Source organism: Fistularia commersonii, chromosome 2 (genome assembly GCF_037954325.1).
Source record: "Fistularia commersonii isolate RoL2024-O1a breed Wild chromosome 2, RoL_Fcom_v1.0, whole genome shotgun sequence".
NCBI lineage: Eukaryota > Metazoa > Chordata > Actinopteri > Syngnathiformes > Fistulariidae > Fistularia > Fistularia commersonii.
Window position 1 is genome coordinate 4,097,972 of NC_141285.1, and position 22,785 is coordinate 4,120,756.

The 22,785-nt window shown below is 41.7% G+C and overlaps 1 protein-coding gene across 3 annotated transcripts in view; it reads left to right on the forward strand.

The window, feature by feature from the left end:
- The first annotated feature begins 2,781 nt into the window (after positions 1–2,781).
- The window catches only part of thada (THADA armadillo repeat containing), a 102,917-nt gene continuing 82,913 nt past the window's right edge, over positions 2,782–22,785 (forward strand). Inside the window, exons 1-21 of one of the 3 annotated variants that reach the window (XM_086164790.1) lie at positions 2,782–2,820; positions 3,081–3,206; positions 3,298–3,407; positions 3,527–3,657; positions 4,386–4,534; positions 4,668–4,700; positions 4,771–4,819; positions 5,837–6,018; positions 6,250–6,344; positions 6,629–6,852; positions 6,958–7,673; positions 7,978–8,132; positions 8,415–8,570; positions 9,394–9,501; positions 9,602–9,725; positions 10,547–10,692; positions 10,991–11,219; positions 11,307–11,442; positions 12,387–12,523; positions 14,394–14,546; positions 15,001–15,161. In XM_086164790.1, the coding sequence (XP_086020916.1) occupies positions 3,134–3,206; positions 3,298–3,407; positions 3,527–3,657; positions 4,386–4,534; positions 4,668–4,700; positions 4,771–4,819; positions 5,837–6,018; positions 6,250–6,344; positions 6,629–6,852; positions 6,958–7,673; positions 7,978–8,132; positions 8,415–8,570; positions 9,394–9,501; positions 9,602–9,725; positions 10,547–10,692; positions 10,991–11,219; positions 11,307–11,442; positions 12,387–12,523; positions 14,394–14,546; positions 15,001–15,161 (3,267 nt within the window). In that variant the 5' untranslated portion in view covers positions 2,782–2,820; positions 3,081–3,133. The remainder of the gene's footprint in view (positions 2,821–3,080; positions 3,207–3,297; positions 3,408–3,526; positions 3,658–4,385; positions 4,535–4,667; positions 4,701–4,770; positions 4,820–5,836; positions 6,019–6,249; positions 6,345–6,628; positions 6,853–6,957; positions 7,674–7,977; positions 8,133–8,414; positions 8,571–9,393; positions 9,502–9,601; positions 9,726–10,546; positions 10,693–10,990; positions 11,220–11,306; positions 11,443–12,386; positions 12,524–14,393; positions 14,547–15,000; positions 15,162–22,785) is intronic. The other 2 variants (XM_086164807.1, XM_086164798.1) reach the window with 2 other exon arrangements.

Genomic DNA, 22,785 nt, shown 5'->3' on the forward strand with positions numbered 1-22,785 from the left:
CCTGGATGAGCCTTTCGCTGCTATCATCTATGGGGTCCTTCCTCCTATGGCTCGATATATAAATATTCTCAATATACAGAGATGCCTCTGTAAACTGAGTAAGGACTGACATGACAGTGCTGCCACCTTTTGAGTAGTCCGTCACTCTCCATCGGTTTATCAGCTGAGAGGCATCCGGCCCATAAACAAGGGAGATGACCCTGGTGAAGATCAAGCCATCAAAGTTCACCATGAGGACAGTGTTCCTGGGGTCTGTCTGCAGCGATTCAACAGTTGCCTTCTCGGGATGAAATGGAGTCAGTATATCTAAATCAGGAGTGCGGGAGTGAGCGAAGGGCTTTGCCAAACCTGGCGGGTCTTTAAGCAGATGAGATGGAGCCTTGTTCTCCACCTGCTCTGGCTCGATTACGCCAAACGGCGAGTAGATCTTTTGGTAAGCAAAGCGTCCCGTGAACGGAATGAAGGGGAACGTCTGGGAACCTGAGCGGAGGTTGTGGTACAGGCCCAGGATGGTTTCTTGCAGGGACAAAATGTTGTCTGGGGTGAGAGGGCGGTTTCTCAAGTTAGTCACAAACATGTACAGGAGCAAACAACGTGGGTACTGGTACTGCAGAAATTCTACGTGGAATAGAGAAAACAGAAATATGAGTTGCTGGCTATAATCAAAATAAAGAATTGAAAGAAATGTGCAATTGTCATAATTAAATCAAAAATGTGCATTTATGATTCTTTATCTCTTCAAATTGTCATGATAAAAAAAAAAATTGTATCTCTCAAATGATGTACTGTCAACATTAATTTAGACAATTAAATAGACTATCTACAGTTGTTTTTTGTTACGTAACATATAAAAAGGTTCCATTTTAAAGTTTAGCCACCAGAATTGCTGGTCCTGTGGTGTTGTAATATTACAGGATGTTTAAACCCGCAAGAAGAAGGAATTGTAGCCTCCATTCAGAGGCAGCCATCGCACGATTGACATTATTATTTTATTTTCAAAGTACACAATACATATCAGCTTTGAATGTTTACTTTAGTTGTGCCTTATTATTGGTGGAAAATAACTAAGCAAGAGCTTTTCTTTAGCTATATCTCTTATATTTGCCGGACATGGCTTTTGCATTGGCGACAGTTTTGATAAAAACACCAATGCGTCATTGAATAGTTTAAATATGCAAGCTTTACACTTGCTTCCCTACATTCACCTGATGTTGCCAAACAGCCTGCATTGGTTTACTCAGCTCTTGCTAATACTTTCTTGTATTTTCTTTGGTTTATTATTGCCTCGGACTGAAATTTAATAATGCATCATCTTTTGAACCTGCAGGCAAACTTGTTGATGCAAGCATGAACACGACTGATGAAAGTATATTAGCTGTTACACAATTACCAGCGTGTGCGATAATTTCAGTCAAATGATGTAGCTAGAAAATAGCTCCTTGGTGGCCTGCAACTTACTATACTGCTCATCTAGCAAACACTCCACTCCTACTCCCAGTAGATATTTCTCACGGCGAAGACAGCCAGCCATCTGGTCTGCACATCAACAGTCTTCAGATGACACAGTTATGATCAGACTTTGCACAGTCTACAGATTGCAATTGAAGACTACAACTCTTCTGATGTGGTGCAATAATAAAAATCACTGATTCTGAGATAAAAGGAGAACTGTTGATTGTTCTTTCGTGTTCACAGTTTATCAACTATAATCTTCAGAATTCTGACTATAATGTCATATTCAGACTATCATCGGCAGATGTGCATTAGAATGAAATGAGTAAAAACAAAGAAGTCAGACTGGAAGCCCTTGTGGTGAAGTTTATACATTATAGGTGGCAGTGGCAGTGGGATGATGCAGTAAAACAGAAACATTTGCATGCTTTTTTGAGCAGTGTAGGAATTATTACAGCATTATCGCAAGTAATCATGAGGAGAATCATGTGTAATCATGTGAGAGAGCACATTTTTCATGAGAGTAATATAATTGACAATCTTTAAACACCGTACTGAGGGATATAATAAATGTCTCATTCTGTTTTCATGCAATATATATGGAAAAGGCACAGCTATGTTGAATATGATGGGTGATGGCAAAAATCGAAAGTACAGCTGAGGGCTTGAAATACATTTTGATTTTTTTACATTTTTATCGTGAATATGAAAAGCTGACCTGAAAAAAAAATTCAGAGCAATGGTTGCTGACTGAGAGTAGGAATTACATTTTGTCAAAATGAAACCGGTTAGACAATTAAGGAATCATATCAGTCCAAGTTAACTGAATAGCTTTTTCAATAAACACAGGTCGCAATATAAGTACGTCACATTAGACCTTTCCTCATCAAGATAATTAGTCTGTCAAAACATTCAGTCATGATTTACAATGAATGATCTGTTAATGTAAAGATTTGAGATCTTTTTGCCTTTTTTCAAATCGAAAATCTCCAGAACTTCTAATCACACAATGCAACTCAGCCATGCCGATTTATACTCGTCAATGTATCAGAATAAAACCGGAACATATGGGTGAATTACTTCAATAGGAAATGACGTCAAAAAATCCCGAACTCACAAACACGTATTCGGTAATTATCAAGAAAACATTTTTTCCCCCACACACACATATCAAACTATATATTTTCTATTCTCCAGAGTGGGCACAAAACAGTTACGGATAATTTTTACTGCCCAATTTACTGCCCTTAATGGCAAAATTTGGATTTTATTGTGAAATGTACTTTACCGGAAGTAAAGGCGTGCTATCACTTAGCTTTACTTTAGCCACTAGCCGAAGAAGAGGAAAACGCCACATGCTGTATTAAGGTGTGTGCCACCACTTTATATCTTTAATATAGACGTTAATCTATTTCGAAATGATACCAGACTGTTTAATATTTTGTCAACACAGTGCGTGTGTCTAATTTTAACGTGGTATACCTGTCAAAGTATTTAGATAATGCTAACAGGACATGCAAGGCTCAATCAAGGCAAGATCGGTTGTGGATAAAACATCTGTCTGTGTGTGGTTTGTTTGTTTTTTTTGTTTTATTTTTTGTTTGTTTGTAATGGCTGGCACACTTTAGGTTTTTGTGTACCGGTCTAGATCTGGGTACTCCCCATGCTGAAGAAGTGAGTCATGGTGGTGAAGAAGAGGACAGCTAAAGTTGAGGCTTTGGTTTTGGAAGAGGAGACACTGAACCGGCTGATCGGTAATTTTTACGTCCTGTTGAACAAATGTGACATATGACGTGTCACTGTATTTAGTTTATCAATATACTTTTGTGTTTCTTTTTTTCACAGCATCTCTGTCTGTGGATGAAGAAGAAGACGGAGTCAAGCAAATTGCACAAACCTTGCAGGCATGTTTAGAACTGACCGAGCCAGTGCAGCAGATCCAGCTGGTTAAAAAGGTTGGTTAGATTTTTTTTTAATTGATGAAGAGCAGTTTGTAAACGGACATTGTCACTTATTTATAAATAGAAAGAACAGGCGTCCTCTCTAAAGTGTCTCCATGTCTCTGTTGCATCAGGTGGGGTCCCAGCTGGAGGTGCTGGGTGAGAATCAGGGTTGTGGATCTCTCTTAGAAGCCTGTCTGCACACACTGGCTCTGGTCTATATTTCCCTGCAGGCCAAAAACCCCTTGCGACGGGCTATTGCCAGGTACACAGCTGAAGCCATCCACACATTTCTAACATTTTACATTATAATGCAAATTCTTTTGCATTTAAAGCTTTGTATTCATATTATCACGGTTGGCGGCATGGTAAACTTACTTTAGCTCTCATTGCTTTCATCCCCTCACAATTTACACAGTTCTTCTTATAATTCATAGGTAAATTTGAAATTCAACAAACCAAATGCTCTCATGCAGCAACAAAGAAATGTGGAAATTATGAACAGCAGTCATCTTTCCAGCAAATTCAACTGCATTAATGTTGGATATGAGTTGTGCAAACAATGCAGATTTAAATAGATAATTACTGGAGGTTGTGTCGTGGTGGTCGCTGCATGAAGAAGTTTGCTTTTCTCATTTCGGCTGCTCCCCTCAAGGGTGACCACGGTGAATCGTCTTCTACCATCTAACCCCATCCTCTGTACCCTCTTCTCGCACACCAACTAGCTTCACGTTCTCTTTCACTCCATCCATAAATCTCCTATTCGCTCTTCCTCTAGGCTTCCTGGCAGTTCAAACCTCAGCCTCCCTCTACTTAAGTATTCACTATATCTCCTCTGTACATGTCTGGAACTGTCTCAGTCTGGCCTATCAGGCTTTATTTCCAGATCATGTAACATGCGCTGTCCCTGTGATGGACTCACTACTGATCCTATCCATCTAGTTTATTGTCAATTCAATTGCATATGCTCTATCAATGTGGCCTCTTCCTCAGCGCCCTGGGTTCAGTACCGGCCTGGCTTCAGGAGCGGTGTGTGTCGTGTTGGTGTGGCTGCATCTCTGAATGTTTGTCCAACTCGACTACGGATCAGTACCCACATGTTGTGAACACCGTCACTGCCTGTCTGGACGGATTCCCTCTAGGTAAGTTCGAACTGCCGCTCACATTGCTGGTTTCCACTACTTTAAAACCTAAGAGATAATAGTATATCTTAACTTGTGCTTTTGGCTCTGTACATATGTCTTTATAATCCCAATCTCTTTATAATGCCTGCAGGGGAGAGATGCATTTACAGTCTTCTGCCAGAAGGTATATTTACAACTATCTTGATTTTAAATCCATCATCAATCCATTACTGACTCCTTTCTCATTAATGTAGTGTTGAAGTTCCTTCACAAGGGACTGAATGAATACCTTCGCCAGAACAGGTTGGGCTGACTATTTGTCTGTATTCTCTTCCTCATATTGATTTTACTTTTTTGATTTTTTTTTTTTTTTGAGGTGCAACAGTCCATTAGGGATGGAAAAAATCATGCATCTCACAATGATCAGAAACCCCCTTTTCAATAAACACATCACAATGTCTGCTTATTAGCAGACGTACCTGAGATATAAACTAAGTCTATCCCCCAAAATGCCACTTCCATGTGAATATTCGAGTTAAAATCAAGAAATCTGATGCAGAATCAATGGTCAGATCAGGGAATATACAGTGGAGTAAAAAATTATTTAGTCAGCCACCAATTGTGCAAGTTCTCCCATTTATTAAGATGAGAGAGGCCTGTAATTTTCATCGTAGGTACATTTCAACTACAAGAGACAAAATGAGAAAAAAAAATCCAGAAAATCACTGTTTTAATGATCTTGACGATCGGGCTGATTTTATAAATAATTTTCTTGTGACCATAGTTTACTGATGGGCAAAGTGTTTAATAACCTATTTATCCCAGCTGTTTAACCCAGCTAAGGATTTACTCACATTTCTCACACAGCAGATGTATCCCTATCTTTGGTTTTTACTAAATAAAAATCCAGAATGGGGTATCAATTTATTCATTTTTAATTAATTGATTTATTTTATTGTATTTTTTTGTTGTTCTATTTATTAATTTAGTATTTATTTGTATTTTTATTATTTACTTTTATTATGAGATGAGATGAGAACAACTTTATTAATCCCGAAGGAAATTGTTGTGCCAGAGTTTCAAGTAAAAAACATTACAGTAATAGATAATAGTAGAAAGGAGGAAGAATAAGAAATATAATGAAATATGAATTGTCTTAGCCTTTAGCAGTAACTACAAAGATTGAAGATTCCCTGCGGCTATTATTATGATTATTATATATTTATTTTATTTTAAGTAACATTGACTAATCACTTTTAACATTTTCACTTTTATTTGGTGTTGAATTCTGTCTCTGTCACCTCCTCCCTGTTGTGTAAGATGCCTTGCAGGTCGTCACATTGCACAGGCCCAGCTGATGCACTCCTGCCTGGCTGCGGTGAAGACGTCAATGTTGGTGATCCAGAGGTCGCAGGAGGTCATCGGTGCTGGCCGGGATCTCTGCGACCTGGAAGACACACTGAGCTGTCTGCTGTGCTGCTACATTCAAATTGTCACTGATGGTACGAAAGAGCCTGAAATGCAGCATCGGGATTGAAAGGGCTTTACCGGCCACATTTGATTTTGATGTGAAGGCTGTGATAGAATGAGACGTGCAAATGTTTATTCTGTCTTGTAGATCCTTTGCAAAGCAGTGTTTGACCCTTAATGGTAATTCTTTCATTTATATAACCCTGTAAAACTTACCCCCTCCCAAAACCTTTTCCCTCTCCTGTCAATTTTCCTGCATGTAGAGGAGTTCATACAGGCCGTCCAGAGTACTGCGGGCATGGCTGTGGTCCTACTAATTCGATCGGTCATGGGGCCCAGAGATGAAGTTGCTTCTGTTGTGAGTGAAAACAAAATAAAACAATCATCTGGTATGTCCTCTATTGTAACTCGCTTTGGATAAAAGCGTCTGCCAAATGCAACGTAATGTAATTTAATGTAATGGTTTACCTTGATAATCATTGGTCCTGTTTGATATTATCTAGTTCTCATCTGGTGTGACTGAGTCACACTGTGCAAGTCAAAAACAAAGAAAATGATCAAAATGAAACAAAAAACTTTAAATGCACCCCTGTAGATTTTCTTCTACTTGCTGACTTATAAATATATTGTTTGTTTTTTCAGGTATGCAGTCTGCTCTGCAAGTCGGTGCAGGGTCTGGTCCCAGCCCCTGAGTGGCTCCGGCAGCAATGCGAGGCACTGTGCTCCAGCAGTTGCCCGCAGGGGGTCTCCCTGTATTTGTGTCATGGGGCTCTGGCTATGCTGAGCTGGAAGGGCGCCCTCCCCGGACCTCAGTGGGAAAAGCTGCTGCTGCTGATCCCACACACACTGCTGGATCTAGATGTCAGGCACGTCCGAAGCTTTGACACCTGCGCTGAAATCAATCATTTTGTAACACGGCGTTTAACATGACATGCATTTTTTAAATCTGACTCTTTCGATCTTCATCTTAGTGTAAAGGAATCCAGCACTGCTATGGTGGTGGCGCGGGTGCTGACCCTGTGGAGTGGTGCGGCCCTGGACTGCCTGCAGGGGGAGCAAAACATCTGCCCACCGGGCCTCCGGCGGTCTCTGAGCGGGGGATCGGAACTACAGCGAAACCTCCTTGAGCATATCTACTCCCACTGGGAGCACCCGCTGGACGGGGTTCGCCACCAGATCCGCTCCTTTTTCCGCAACCTCCTCCTCCTCCACCAGCACATTAACCCTGCTATCTCTGACCCGAGCAAGGACCCCTACATAAAAGAGCTCACACAAAGCCTGCTGCAGCTGGAGTGGCACATGAGGGGGAAGTATGGGGCTCTCGGCTGCATCGTTGAGCTGCATGGGGCGGAGTTCCTGCTGGGTATCCAGCCACAGCTGCCCTCGTGCCTGCTAGCCTTGATGGGTGACCAGACCCTGGCTCCGTATGCCAGCGACCTACTGGAGAGGCTGTTTGTCAACCACAAGGCACAGCTGGCCGCTCGGGCCGATCAGGCCACTTCAGAAGACTGGATGCATTGCTGGCACCTCATGTGGGTGAGCCCCCTACTACGGGTGCTGTGCTGTGCCAGACTGGACCAGACCACATATATTCTAGACTACTTCCTGCCCAAACTGTTCCGCTGCAGCCCGTCCAGTCTTGCGCACATGGTACAGGCATTACAGGACACACCATCCTGTAGCAAAGGTAAAGTCATAAGTGCACATTGACATCCAACACATGCCGTTATTCCCTTCTCGTTGCTCACTCGGACTTCTATAGATACCATATAAGGTCCGTTATGATCTCGATTTCTATTATTCTTTTTCTAGGAGTCTATTTATAGCAGGAGCATTTCTAACGCCATTCCTTTTCATGCTCACCACTTTTTGAGCACACTGGAAATTTATTATTTCTTGTTTTTGTTCACATACTTGACCAATAATAGAGATTTAAAAAACAAAACAAAACTGGAGACAATTTTAACTTTACTTTTTTCCATTTTGATTAGGTCCGCCGGGGAGCAGGGGGGCACTAGGGGCGCTGATGACGTGCTTGCGGGCAGCCAGGGCTCAGGGTGTGACGCTGACCCCGGAGGAGGGTCCTTGGGGTGGAATGGTGCCCCTGTGCCTGCTTAAACAAGCGCTGGTGCACAAACATGATCAAGTTAGTGATCTTGTATTCCTTACCAACAGTAAAATTTGGTTTGTGTGCGATTTTTTTTTTTTTTTTTTTTTTTAATGATTTCTTTCATGTTAGATTTTCTCAGAGTTGCTCGAACTAAAGATTTCCCCTGTTGTCAGTCAGTTCAAGCTGGTGAAACACTTTATTGAGACTCTTCAAACGGACAGCGCTGTCAGCCCTTGTTTGCTTGTTAATCTACCAACACATGGAGAGAGAGATAGATATTGATAAACTGGATCGATGCTGGTGTCTCCTGTCTCACAGGTGAGGATGGACGCTCTGGGCTTTGTGTGTGAGAGCCACCGTAGCACTGAGTCCTTGACCCCACAGGAAATGGAGGCCATCCGCCACTTCCTGCCCCCAAATCTCAATAGTCAGTCACCCGGAGTCCGACAGCAGTCAGTCAGCCTGTTAAAGAAGGTCAGTCACTAACATACACTATATGGCCAAAAGTATTCACTCACCAATCCAAATAGTTGGAATCAGGTGTTTTAATCACTTCCATAGCCACAGGTGTATAGAATCAAGCACCTTGACATGTGGACTCTTTTGTCAGTCTGACTGCATTGTGCCAAGTGTGAAGTTTGGTGAAGGGGGTATTATGGTGTGGGTTTTTTTTTCAGGAGCTGGGTTCGAACCCTTAGTTCCAGTGAAAGGAACTCTGAAAACTTCAGCTTACAAAGATATTTTGGACAATTCCAAGCTCCCATGCTTTGTGGGAACCGTTTGTAGCTGGCCCCTTCCTCTTTCAACATGACTGCGCACCAGTGTGCAAAGCAAGGTCCATAAAGACATGGATGACAGAGTCTGGTATGGATGAACTTGATGGGCATGCACAGAATTCCGACCTCAACCCGATAGAACACCTTCGGGATGAATTAGAGGGGAGACTGAGAGCCAGGCTGTCTTGTCCAATATCAGCGTGTGACCTCACCAATGCACTTCTGGAAGAATTGTCAAAAATTCCCATACACACTCCTGAATCTTGTGGACAGCCTTCCCAGAAGAGTTGAAGCTGTTATAGCTGCAAAGGGTGGACCAATGTCATATTGAACCCAGTGGATTAGGGATGGGATGTCACTTAATTTCATATGTGAGTCAAGGCAGGTGAGCAAATACTTTTGGCCATATAGTGTACATTGCGTTTGGTATTTGGAAAAAGTCTCCATGTCTGATTTGATGTGCATAGAGGGGACATCGAGATGTCAGACTGATGAGCTCGTTTTTAATTTGTTCGGCTCAGTTGCTCTGTAGGGTGAAGGACAGCACTCAGCTGCTGCAGAAGAGGCACACCCAGGAGAGAGACTCTGAGCAGCGAGAGCGAGACCAACATACACTGCATCTGTATCAGGTCATAGACGCATACATGCATACATATGCATCATATTTATACAACCTTTCCCCTTCCACTTTGAAATAAATGTGGGGTTTTATACATCTGTGTGCTGTAGGAGTTCCTGCACTGGCTTTGTGTGCAGTTGTTTGAGGTTTTGGTACCTGGAGCATCCTTCTCCAAGTGCCTAATGGCCCTGCACCTTCTGGGTCTGCTGGGCCAACTCTTCACCTTCAGCACTGGTACGTGAACTACTCCGCCTCGCTGCTGAAACAGATCTCTAATTTGAACACCGTCATAGCTGGTTGACAGAATTCTTTCACTGGGTGAAACCTCATTATTTTTGGAACATCATTGTCATTGTTGAAGTAGTTGAATCTAGTTTAATTACAACCTTGATGGAAGATAAACATCAAAAATATGTCTGTGGTCATCCTGTTCACGGTTAATCCTGGTCCAAAGTCTTTTCTTGGCAACTGGACTTGAATTTCTTCCCTTAAAGATGTTTCACCTCTCTCAACTCAAGTGAAATTCAAGTCTAGTTAACATGAAGACTTTTACAAGGATCAAATATATGCTTTCATTTTGAGAAAAGATCGTATAAATTATAGATATTTATCTTAAATCTTGGCACCACTTATATTTTATTATCTTTATTCATTACACTGGTTATATTAAATGATCTTTATTTTTTTTCTGTTCATCCTGATGAACCCATGGTAGAGTCATCTAGAGCAACTTTTCGTCGCCATGCTGTTAGCAGGAGCCGTGAATTGAACCATCAACCTTCTAACTGAGGGGACGCCGTCCCCCAATTTTTTTTATTTTTTATTTTTTTTTGCATAAAACGCCCTCAAATAGATTTTTTGTTTCATTGACATTTTACTAAGGCATTTTCCTAGGCAGGTAAACAGAAGCACAATCATTTTCAGATTGTTTACGCGTGATCGTTCCCCTGTAAATTTCAGTGCGAGACCTTTTCACTTGAACTGTTACTGATTTCTACTTCCTACTCTGGCTCGTTCCATCTCTGTCTTTCTCACTACTTCTGCTTTTCCCACAGGACCCGAGGGGTTTGCCCTAGGCGAAGTTGTGACCCCTGCCCATGCCCAGAATGTTCTCTACTGTGTGGGCAGCAACTTCCTGGAAGTTAAACATCTGGCCACGGCGTTGCTATGGAAGCTCCCCCCATCAGCGGTGGGACTACAGGTGTGCAGGGGGGGTCTTGAAAGTTTTAGGCCCGCTTTTGAAAATGTTTTTCCTTTTATTTGCCATTTTGGTGTGTCTGCAGCTGTAGGTCTAAATTATGTTAAGTATAATACTTACATTGAATTTATTGTTATGCAATTCGTTTGAGGGTCTGATAGTTGTAGATATTCCAAATAGATCAGGCATTTTGTGACTGAGTCAAACAATATGAAAAGAAACATTTTCCATTTACAGCATACTTGTATATCCTGCTGTTGTGTCTCTGTGTACCATGTGATTTCTGTCTTGATGAGGTCAGAGGCCGGAGAGGATGCGCTGTGTCCTTCAGGTCGCTCTGGATCTCAGCACCAGCACCAAACCCTTTGACAGTGTGACGGCAGCCCACCTCCTCGGCCTGCTGCTCGACCAGCCAGAACTGACGCAGGCCCTGTCCTGTTGTGCCAGCGATCAGGGCTTTGACTTCCAGCCCCCTTGTTCTTCACCCCAGACGTCTGAAGCCCTCACAATAGAAGTCAACACTCTGGCCGGTAAAATTGTTCTATGTGCAACGTGTACTGCCCCCCTACCCCACAGCATTTTTTAACACCATCATGCACTTTACTTTCTGTCCTCAGTGATTCAGTTCTTGTTGCGTTGCCTGCAGTCAGAGGTCTCCAGGGCCGAGTCCTGCCTCCTGCAGGCTGCCGCTTCCTTCCCTCTGTACGGCAGAGCCCACTGCATCACTGCCATCCTGCAGCGTCTCAACACAGAGTGAGAATACTTCTAACACAGCCATACTTACTGTAATTTACAGACTATTGAGCGCACCTGAAAAAAAGCCGCACCGGCTCTAGATAACTAAATAACTATAGTTGTGCATTTATTGGCTGCACTTGTCTATAAGCCGCTGTATTAACACAGACATATTTTTTAAAAACCTTTAATTAAATACTGTACATACTGGGAAAAATGCTTTTCCCTAGCAGTGGCTTTATCACGGCTGATGAAAAAGATTAATAATACATAACACAAGGAGAAATCTGTCCATCCATCCATTTTCTATCCTCGCTTTGTTTTTACTCCAGCTGATCGCTATCTTCGTCTTCCTCCTGTGCACTAAAACCATTGAAATTGTCCTCTTCGGTGTTGGAATTGAATGGTCTAAAAATTTCACGGTAATTTCATTGGTTCGATGTGATGAGGTTAAATGCTTTGATAGCCCGTTAGCCCAAAAAAAAAAAATCCATATATTAGCCGCATCGTTATTTAAGCCCCAGTATTCAAAGCGTGCGGGGAAAAAAGTAGCGGCTTATTGTCCGGAAATTACGGTACTACTTTTAAAGCCACCAAAAACTGCACTTTCCAGCATGTGTCCCCTCGGTTTTGCAGTGCTCTCAAGGTTATTGGATACTGCTGTGATTTGAACTTGTCTATCTTGTGCTTTTGTAGTTCTATTTCTTTATTTTATTTCTGTGCACATTTAACAGATTAATTTAATGGTCTCATTTTGATGGAAAGCAAACACTAAGCCTTATATGAAAGGTATCCAGTCGATGAACTTCACCAAAGCACAAACCCTAAATGTTTCCCTGACACCATGATATGTTGGATGCACAGGGTAATAGTGATGTCCAGGATTTTTTCAAGGTTTTATAGGATGGCATCACTTTTCTCACCCATATGTTCCAATCATGAACCCGCTTTCTGTGTGTCAGGAGTTTGTATCACACCGAGCAGTGGAGGCGCCTGGTGACGGAGCTGATCGCCGTGTGCTGCAGGCTGTCCGATGTAGTTTCCCCCGTCGTCCAGAGCTCCTCCCCAGAAGGACTCATCCCTATGGATGCAGACACTGGTGATTTTATATCACAATTACTATTTATTTATTTATTTTTATTATTACTTGGTGTTATACTTGAAAGTCGAGTGAGTTTGTTCATCGCTGAAAAACACGTCTCAAAAATACACCCCTATACCTGACAAGTTTCACACATTAAACAGCTTAGTTTGAACTGTAAACCAGGTTTTCTTGAATAAAACCTACTCTTAGATTAGTGTTTACCAACCACTGTACCGTGAGAGATCATCAGGTGTGCTGTGGTCAAATAGTCACTTTCACCTGATTGGTCCGAAAACTATCTATTCAACGAAAATAACGTGTCTTCGAATGTTTATCTGTGTTGGGAAGCATGCAGTGACAGGCAGAACAATTAAATGTTCTTCCACTAGATGTCAACAGGTGTAGTGAATGAACCTGAGTATCTACCTGCTGCTGCTCAAACAGCTGAACAATTAGTGATGCTTCGAGTGAGAAGGCGGCAGTGATTCATGATGGCTACATATTTTAAAAGCCTCTTTTCCTGAAGAACATTCTGACCCAGATGAAGGCCCAAGTATGAGTAGTGGTCAGAAGAAAGTAGAAAAGGTGAGCTCCAGACAATACAATGGAAGTTAGATAGCATTTCCTCAGTTCCTGCAAGAATATCAGCTTTGTGTTCAACCGAGCAGGGCCAGATTTCACATTTAGTGATTAAATTGAGATCAAAGTTTCATTCTATTTCATTAGAAAAATGTTTTGGACATTTTTATGTGGTAGGCCCTGTGATTTCTCTGATGTAAAATATGTACCGTGGCTCAAAAAAGGTTGGGAAACACTGTCTTAGACGGTCGTCTATTACTGATTTTCCTAGAACTAGCCATGATTTACTTGACTCAAAAGATTCCGCTTTTATTAGCAAATCAAACAGGTGGAAGATGACGTAAGAGTTCCATGGAGCCGCTTCCCCCAGCTTCGTATTTCTCCACACTAACTTCCTGCCGCACAGCCTTGTGACTCATGTTTGCTAACAAAGTTCGACTGTAATGCATTCACTCAGCATGCATCAGGAAATAATCACACAGGGAGTTATTAATGGAAACGTTCTCCTGCAGCTCATTAACGGGAAAGTCATTGTGTGCCATCAGAGCTGCGTGACTGCCAGGCGACGCGGAGATGAGTTATGTAATTGGCAGAAGTGGGACCAAATAATCAATTTGCAAGCCTGAGGGTCTTTTACACTCAAATCCCCAGTTAAGATGGGCAAGTCCCAGGTCTGAAACCGTCTTTACAAATGTGATGTCGCGACTACCGCATACTACATTGACCAAAATCATAGAATGTGTTCAACTTACATTATTTGGTCACTGTAGTTCATATTGTTTCCAATATAATGCCATAAAAAAGCATCAACACGGCTATATCCTGGCAAAGACAGGGAAAATAACCTTTTAAGAGGATGCAAAGATGTCAGGGACTCTTGAAAAACCTCAGAATGCCTCAACTCACATTCAATCGCTTTCTGTTTCCACCTGAAAAAGAAATCCCTACGCCAAATCCTTCGTCAGCATGGGTCGCCCGCGCTTTTTTCCATTTTGTATCACAGCGTGTGATCACCAGGAAAATGATACAAATGCAGTGTAAATGAAGTGTACTCTTATTTCCAACATGAAAGACAGAATGGAAGGTCTTACAGATCATGGAAATTTCAGGCTACAACGGAACAAAGATTTATTTTAAGACACTGAAATAGAGGAAACTAATTGGATTTTTTGTTGGAGTGTGGTGACTTTGCCAAACAAATGACTTGACTGCTTTATGTTTTGTCATCTCATCACAGTGTTATAGGCTAGAGGCTGGTTGATGCAAGAATCTAATGTTTGTGTGTGTGTGTGTGGTTGTATGCAAGATTCAGAAACCTCGGTGGGACTGCAGAGGATCTTGCAGGAGATCCAGCCCAGGGACACCAATGATTTCTTTACCAGCACCCGGGAGCTGGAAACACATGAGAAGGATGATGGAACTTCCACAGAGTCCGCACACGCGTCATCAATAGTGTCAGGTTTGTCACACATCGCCAATGCCATGGCCCCATTCAGCATCTTGTTCCAAAAATCCTTAGAATTGTTGTTGTAAGTGTACATTTGGTGTACAAGATGCATTTTAATTCATAACAAATATTATTTAATGGTGTTAACCGAGACCGCTGTATCGTCATATCTTGAGGCTGCTATATCATGGATCTCCTGACGAGGGCAGTGTTTGACTTTTTTGTACATTATCCTCGCACAACGAATCACATGATAATGAAAATACATTTTACCTGCTCTGCATGGGAGGGATTATTCATTTAATATCTACTGCATATGTGACTCAATCTAAAGAAATCCTAATTCATGTGAATATAAGGCTATTTTTAATCTCGTTTTAACACAATTACATAATTACACCAAATTATTGAACAAAATTATTTGATTCATTTTTTAAAAATGTTCATATTCTCCTTTTTTGTTCAGGAGGTGAGCGTTACAGGGTGACTGCCCAGATGGTGCTGGTGTGTTGCTGGCGGAGTATGAAGGAAGTGTCCATGCTGCTGGGACAGCTGTGCCAGAGCTTGCCTCTGCACTTCGTCAACAGCAAGACACACACACGTCCTGGACTCATCACAGAAGAACAGGTGAGATCCCGAGGTGACATATGCACCACCCTGCACCGTTCCATCTTTTTTTTTTTGCCGTAGTTCTCGCTCTCACCGAAGTTGGCGAGAATGCCGACGCAAATAAGAAGTGACTAGTTTGCGCTCGCATCAGACCTTAGGCCTGTGGAATATGCCTATGTTGACTCATCGTCAATAGGAATCAGTGACGGAATACCTTATTTTTTTGTCGTTACTTACAACAAAAAATGATTGATTTAGAAACAAGCATCATTTCTCCACCTGAAAATGCTTTTTTTTCTTGTTTGAATGACAATTCTTTTTGAGCCTTATCCAATGCCTCAGCTATTCAAGGACATTTGAAAAGTATAGATACATGCATATGTGTGTGTTTGTGTACGTGTGTGTGAGAGGCTAAAATGGAGAACAAAATGAATGCCTTTATTCAGGGACTCATTTTTGACAGATAAGAACCATAATCTGTTATGGCTGGAGAACCATTTGCAAAATACTTAAATATAAATGGATTAAATGAAGATGTCCCTGTTTTTTATTGGATGTATCTTTTACTAATCTCCCAGTCATGTTTTTGGCAGTTTTTACTTCACTGATCTTGTCAAGGAGACTTATTTGTCTTGTTTATTTAATGATATCTCCCCATGCTTTGTTGGATCAGTATCATCCCTACTGACTCCAGATCTGCTTCTCAGTGTTTCTGGGTTTTAATGCCACAAACAGGTGAAGGAAGTCAGAGGGATGGAAGCTCACATTGTTTTGTTCTTTTCATGGGAATAAAACAATAAATGGGGGGAAAAGAATTCAAGCTGCCTAATCCTCTAAAGACTCCCAAAAGCAGGGATAAATGTTTAATGACTATAACACAGCTGTAAATGCTTAATCTTGGCATCCTCGGTCAGAGAAATATCACTGATTTGTGACTTTGTGCCGAAGCTGCCGTACTGGAGCTTTATTACGCCAGTTAGTCACTGACCAGGAGATAATGATGATGATAAAAAAAGACAAAAAAAATCGCAATGCTCAGCAACCTGTTTATTTGCGTTGGCAAGTAATGACTTGAAATTGACAAGGATTTATCTCTAGATAGGCCAAAAAAAAAGTGAAAAAATGAGTTGTTTTTTGTTTTTCAAATCTGCAAATGTTTATCTAGACATCAGCACACAGTTAAAAGAAAATAACCAGTGAAATAGTAGGGAAACAAAAAAGGGAATGCTGAGTCATTTGTACACATTGCAATAATAGTGAAATTAAACTCCTCTCCATTATGCAGGACACACAGTGTTCCCTGAGAAGTTTCCATACTCAAGTAGAATATACTATTGTGTCATATAGTATCCTTTGTCGATCACAAACGCAGTGTTGGTAGATTGAATGGCAACGAAAAAAGCAAAAAGGAAGCAGGAAAAGCTATCATACATCCAGACTATGATGTTTGTCACTTGATAGATTTGATCAATGTTTTTTATATATTTTTTTATTTAGTAATATTTTTTTGACATGGGCGAGCTAGTGAGTCGCCTTGTAAACCAACAATTCATTCTTACTGAACTTCAAAAAGGATGTAGAAATGAGTGGGTGTCCTGGACCAAGTAAGAAGCCAAAAATCTATCACTTCTATATAGAATGGATTGACGACTTTTGCCTCCTCTGTCAATCCGCCATTGCTGTTCTGAAGAAGGGAAATGTGTAACGACATTTTTGGGCCGTTCATACAAATTATGGCTCATGAAGTTACACAAGTTTAATTCGCCTCAAAACATTATGTTTTTGAGAGAGATGTTATTTCACATAACATGCATCAATATATAGTCATTTTATTGTGCTTTATGATCCTACTCTAAGATGTTTAGGTTTTATTTTATCTGTGTGCCCTTTTAAGCATTTTACAGGCGTACAAAAATGCTTTGTGGCAGCATCTTATAGTCTTTCCTTCTGAGCCTGCTGCAGAAAAAGCAACACAAAGATCACTCAGTGCATTTATTAATAAATATGTCTTGCATTTTTATAGTTGGTAGATCATTTTGACTCAGTCATTTGTAAGTAGCTTCCAAGCTAAAATAAAATGGGCACTCCTGCTGTAATGCATGTTGATTTTTTTTTCTTTTTTGCCCAGTAGGAAAACTCAGTCATATTCATTGTTGATGCAAATAAGTGAGTGAATTTCCCATCAGTCATTTGTGAAACACACCAGATCATTTGCATGGATAATTGACTAATGTTTGCTTTCCCCTTCCAGATTAGCTTATATCTGGCTCTATTGAGCCCAAAGGCGTAAGTCATTTTCTATTTCTTTTTTTTTCTTTCTCTTAGCTCTTACCTGTGTATACATAATGTAGCAGAGAATGATGGGAATTTATGTTTGTGCCACGCTGGGAGGCTCTTCAATTAGCATCCGCCCTCGTTAGAGCCGCGCTTTCATTTGAGGCCCGGTCCTGCTGGTTTAACGGTCCCGTTGTCCCTCCCTTTTCCACTGCATTCTTTCCAAATCACTTCCACCACCAGCAGGAAAACACTGAGCACTGCAAACAACACAAACACACACACGTACACACAAAACACGCACAGACAAACTCACACAGGAATAGTCGTCTGAGTGGTTCAGCATGTTAACGTCCATAATAACAAGGGTACCAGACATAGGCTGTGTTTGTCTGCGTAGGGGGTAAATGGTGTGTGTGTGTGTGTGTGTGTGTGTGTGTGTGTGTGTGTGTGTGTAAAATTACATTCTTCTCAGAGTCAGAGGGAAGTGTGATAGCATGAATGTATGCCTCTGTGCACGATGGACACTTTTACCTTCCGGGGGTTTTCACATGGCCTTTTTTGTTGATCATGTTAAAATTACAATCATCTCGAAAGGCCTCAGTATTTTTGAGGATCTTCCCAGATATAAGGAAATAAAAAAAAATGTAGGTTATAAAAAAGGTTAGCCTTTCCTCCATCCTTTATTTAGGATACCCACGCTCTCAAAAATCAGATCTTCTTAATCTTCTCAATTTATAATGCATATTAGTAAATCAACCTTAAAATGACAGGAAATGGTATACGATCAACAAATGCTACTGACTATACATCTGATTGGATTTATTTAATATTTGTTTGTGTTTCATCATACTGACTTGCGGTATGACTAGAAAATAATGTGGATAGCATAATTCTAATGTATAAACACTTGACATAAAATTGACCTTTTCTAAATGTCATGTGACATCATTCCAAGGTTTTTTTTTTTGTTTATGCTCAAAAATGTGATATATGATTCTTTAGTCTCCAACTATATCACTTTCCCTCTAAGCTTATTCAAAAAGCGTGGTTTTCAACAACATACCCTTTCAAAGATCTGAAAATAAGCCATAAATCACCTTAACTCAATGGACAGATCAATGCAAAGCCACTGAGCTATTACTAAAAAACATGTTCAATACATTTTTTGATCAATATCAGAAATAATTGTCCATATTTCTACATTTTTCCATCCTGCCTGTCTCCAACAAAAATAATAATAATCAAATTATTGTCCATTAATAAATACAATAATACACACACACACACTATAGCAATATCTCAGAAGGTTAAACTGAACGGAGTGTCAGCTGGCATGAAACAGCCGGGACTCTTGCCCACCAAAATGGGCTGACGATGTCACCGCCGCTGCGGCATGAGGTCACTGTCGCCGATGTATTGGATACTGCGCCGTCCACTCTGGTAACTATAGTGTCGGGCCCCGTTACATAACAGATGATTTAACAAACTCATGTTAAGGGAGCACATGGACACGGGAGGAAAATCTGAAACCCGCGTCCGCCTGTGACTGGTCCACTCGCTTGTCATCAGTTCTGTGTTTTGTGTCTGTATGTGAAAAAAAAAAAAAAAGGGACGACAGCGCTCGGAAAGTTAGGGCCCGGCCCGAGAAATCCAACCCGGCCCTACTGTCGCCATGACATGGCACGCGCATCTGCGTGTGGGATCAAAACGTATCCCCATCCAGCCGGTGCCGTGTGTTACATCCCCGTTGGCCCAATGATGTCACTCATGTTTCTTTTACCGCGTGCCACCATGGGCACAACAGCGACATGAAGGCTGTTGTCCTCAATTTTGCTTTTTCTCAACTTTATTTGTTGATATTTATTGGTATCAACGGGCGGATGATGCGCGCCGCTATAGCCGTACAACTGGCCAACAAGGCAGCGGGCAACACTTCTACCAGCGTGTGCATGTGTGCGTGTAAAAGACCACCGAGGTCGTTGGTCAGCTGGATTTTGACAGCTCTGGTGTTTATTTGGCATAGCTGTGCCTGGATCAGTCGGAGCCCTGGTTACATGGGGAGACAGACCATTTGTTTGGTCGTGTCGTAGCTAAGAGAGAAACACACCCACATCCACATATCCACACACACACACACTCACACACAAACACAAGCACACATTGCTATTAACACAGCAGGAGCGCTTCATGCTTCCTACTCAGCACACAGTACACAGTACGTCGTTGTTTTTGTTAGGGCTTGCTAGAGAATTAATTATTACCGAATGAATGAATGAATCATGGAGCGTTTCTGAAGACTCTGAAGTTGGCTGTGTGAAAGTAGATGGTTTGTTTCTAGGTGGCAAAACAGGGACACAGACACCATTTCAGACAGCTCTTTAAACTAATACAAACTGTCTCTGACATCCCACAAACTCTGTAACACCTGCATAAACTCTTGACCACTTTTCCAGAAATGGAAAAAAACAAAATATTTGAGGAGCGTGCAAAGTATTTGGGCATATTTATTTAAACTCTTGTTTTTTAAATTTACAAAAAAAAAATCTGAAAATGACTGAAAATTAACCTATTTATTTGGCGGTCTTGTAAAGTTAGTGAGAAATTGCTTTTGGATTAACTAAAAAAAATTAGATCCAACTAATGATAATTAAAAAAAAAAAAAAAAAAAAAAAATGCAGTTTAGTAATAAATGAGGTGGAAACAATTCAGATAGTATTTTGTTCATGTAAATTGCTTGTCCACGACCGGAAAAACTCACAGAAGTGGTATCTGTAGTAAGTAAGTAAATGCAGAAAAAGATAGGTGAACCAAATCCAGAGCAGGAACCTGACCACATAGTGGGAGGTTCTCGTTTCGCTCAGTTCAGGTCTGCTACACACGCTTTTTAGGAGGCGGAGAATTTTCACAGCAGAAGAGAGCGAGGGAAAAAGACCCCCCCCTCCACACAGTTTTCATACAAACACCGGAGGTAATAATCAGTCTCTCCTTATGTGTCTCCCGCCGTGTTTTTTTGCCCAACACTGCCACTTTTACCCCAACCCTCTGTTCAGTGCATCAGCCTAGAGAGGGAAAAGCACAACCTGCCAGCAGCCTTTCACACCGACAGCAGGTTTCAGCAAGCTGCAGCCTGTACTCGGTTTTAAACCATACATGTCAGTCAGATACTGCTTAATGTGGTAACAAATGCGTTAGTGCATCTGTCCTGTAAAGTTCAATCATGACCCTCTGTATCTGTTATTTTGATGTCCCATCCATCATATCACCCTGTGGTCGTCCTAAAATATGTTTTGTGTCTTGCGACGCTATCCTCCTCTTGCATTTTGTAACATCAGTATAATGTAGGCTGGAAAAAAAACATTTTGACACGCAACTTTTTGAATCCGGATACAAATGGAATTCACAATGCTTTCGTTGCGTTTTCAGGAAATTTCTACTCGTGTCAAAAAGGATTCCTGGTTGATATAGATGTTCTTGTCATATCCAGCACAGACTGCAGGGGTTGGGGGTTTGATAGCCGCTTGTGGTTACATTATACTATTCGACCTCTCGAACACAAATAACCGGGAGAAGAGTACAAAAACCGTTAGTGCCCTCATAGAGGAGTCTAAAATTAGGGTGTATGGCTTTCTAATCTCTGTACTCACTCTAAAAACAGGATTTTATAACTCCGCCTGTTGGTTGCAGTTTGCTCGAGCCGCAGCAACAACAAACATTATCAGAGTGCTGTCTAACCCTCCGCTGTCAAGGGAGAAGTTGGCTATTTGGGTCACTGTCACGGCCCCTGAACCATACGTGTAATTAGACTTGGGAAACTTCTCTCTCCACACATGGAAGTTTTTCAGGGAAACGGGCACGCTCGCGAACAGGAAGTTGATGTCTAAATAAAGCCCCTCCCTCCCCTGCCCCGTGCAGGAAGCTTGCTCGGCCCTTTTAAAACCGTTACACAGACGGGAACCTTCGGGGAGGGAGGCTTTAAATAGGCCCAGCAGCGGCCCCAGGCTTGGCCCGGCTCAGCACCCGCAGTGGTCTAGGCCCCGGCAGCCACGGCCATCTCGTAGTCAGTGCCATTTTTACCCCGGTGAGGTCAGGCCTGTCCTGGGAGTCCGCTCGCTCCGGCCGCCGATGTGATAAGTCATCGGGCTCGGTACCGTTGCGGCTTATGCACTCCATATTTTGGTGTTTATGTTAGTCCGCTTTGGGTCGGCAAGGTCAGCTGGATTACCGAGCGGCCATTGAGCCGGGGTAACAGGCCGCCCTACATTTCCTCTCATTAACCTGAAAATGATCTTTCTTTATTAATACAATGCCTCATTTTTTTCAATTTGGATTTCTGCCCATTCGCTCCCAGTGTTCGTAAAAGTAGTTGCTTCACTCCGTTATATTTTGAGCGGCTATGGTGCCTCTGCAGGTCTGTGTAATTTCAAATGTTGTGTCTAACCCGACAACCCCCGAGGGGGCCCTTGAGATTCTCCCCACCCCCCCATTCCCTGTGTTTTTTTTTTTTTTTTTTTTTTTTGTTTGTTTTTTGTTTTTTTATGCAATGGGATTTTGCCACCCCTCCCTGTGCCCTCCATGCCACCCCTGACTAAGTCGGGGCCTGGCCGCCTCAGTGGTGGCGGTGACACCACAGCTGTAATGACAGGGCGCTGGTGCTCTGCGTCCGCCTCGCCCTGCCGCCTCACCTGCAACACACTCACCAGTTTACACAGTGCCACAGAAATGGCGCTCAGCAGTGTGTGTCTGTGTGTGTGTGTGTATAGTTAGAATAATGTTGCTAACACTATTACTAACTGGATGGTTTTACTTACAGTGGCCATTATGTGGATGTCTCAGCATCCTTATTTGAACACACTTGTCACGCCACCGCCATGCCACTCTCATGCCTGACATGCTGAATGCTAGCTGGCCGAAAAACCAAGTGGTGTCTCTAAAACAAGAGCGCAGCCAGTGTTTGAGGGCCTTTTCTCCTGCCAAATGGAGAAAAGGTTAAAATGGGAGCTTTTTTTTTTTTTTAATTTTTTTTTACACAGCCTGTTGTTTTGCCTTCAGTCAGAATTCAATTGAAAACATGTGCTTTTCTGCACTTCATGCGTAGGATTGGACATTAATTTACAGCCGTGGGTTGTGTGGATTGGAATTTTTTCTTTTTTTTTTTTTTATAAAATGTTTATATTGTGTTTACAGGATACATTTTACTAAAGTCACTTGACCTTGAAAAATGACTCACACAAGAACACAATGGCATATGTTCAAAGAGGTGGGTTGATTCAGAATTTAACAATTTCCTTTACTTAATTGCACCCCTGGAGGATCCGCACCAAAAGTCCAACATAAACACAAACACACACAAACATGCACACACACT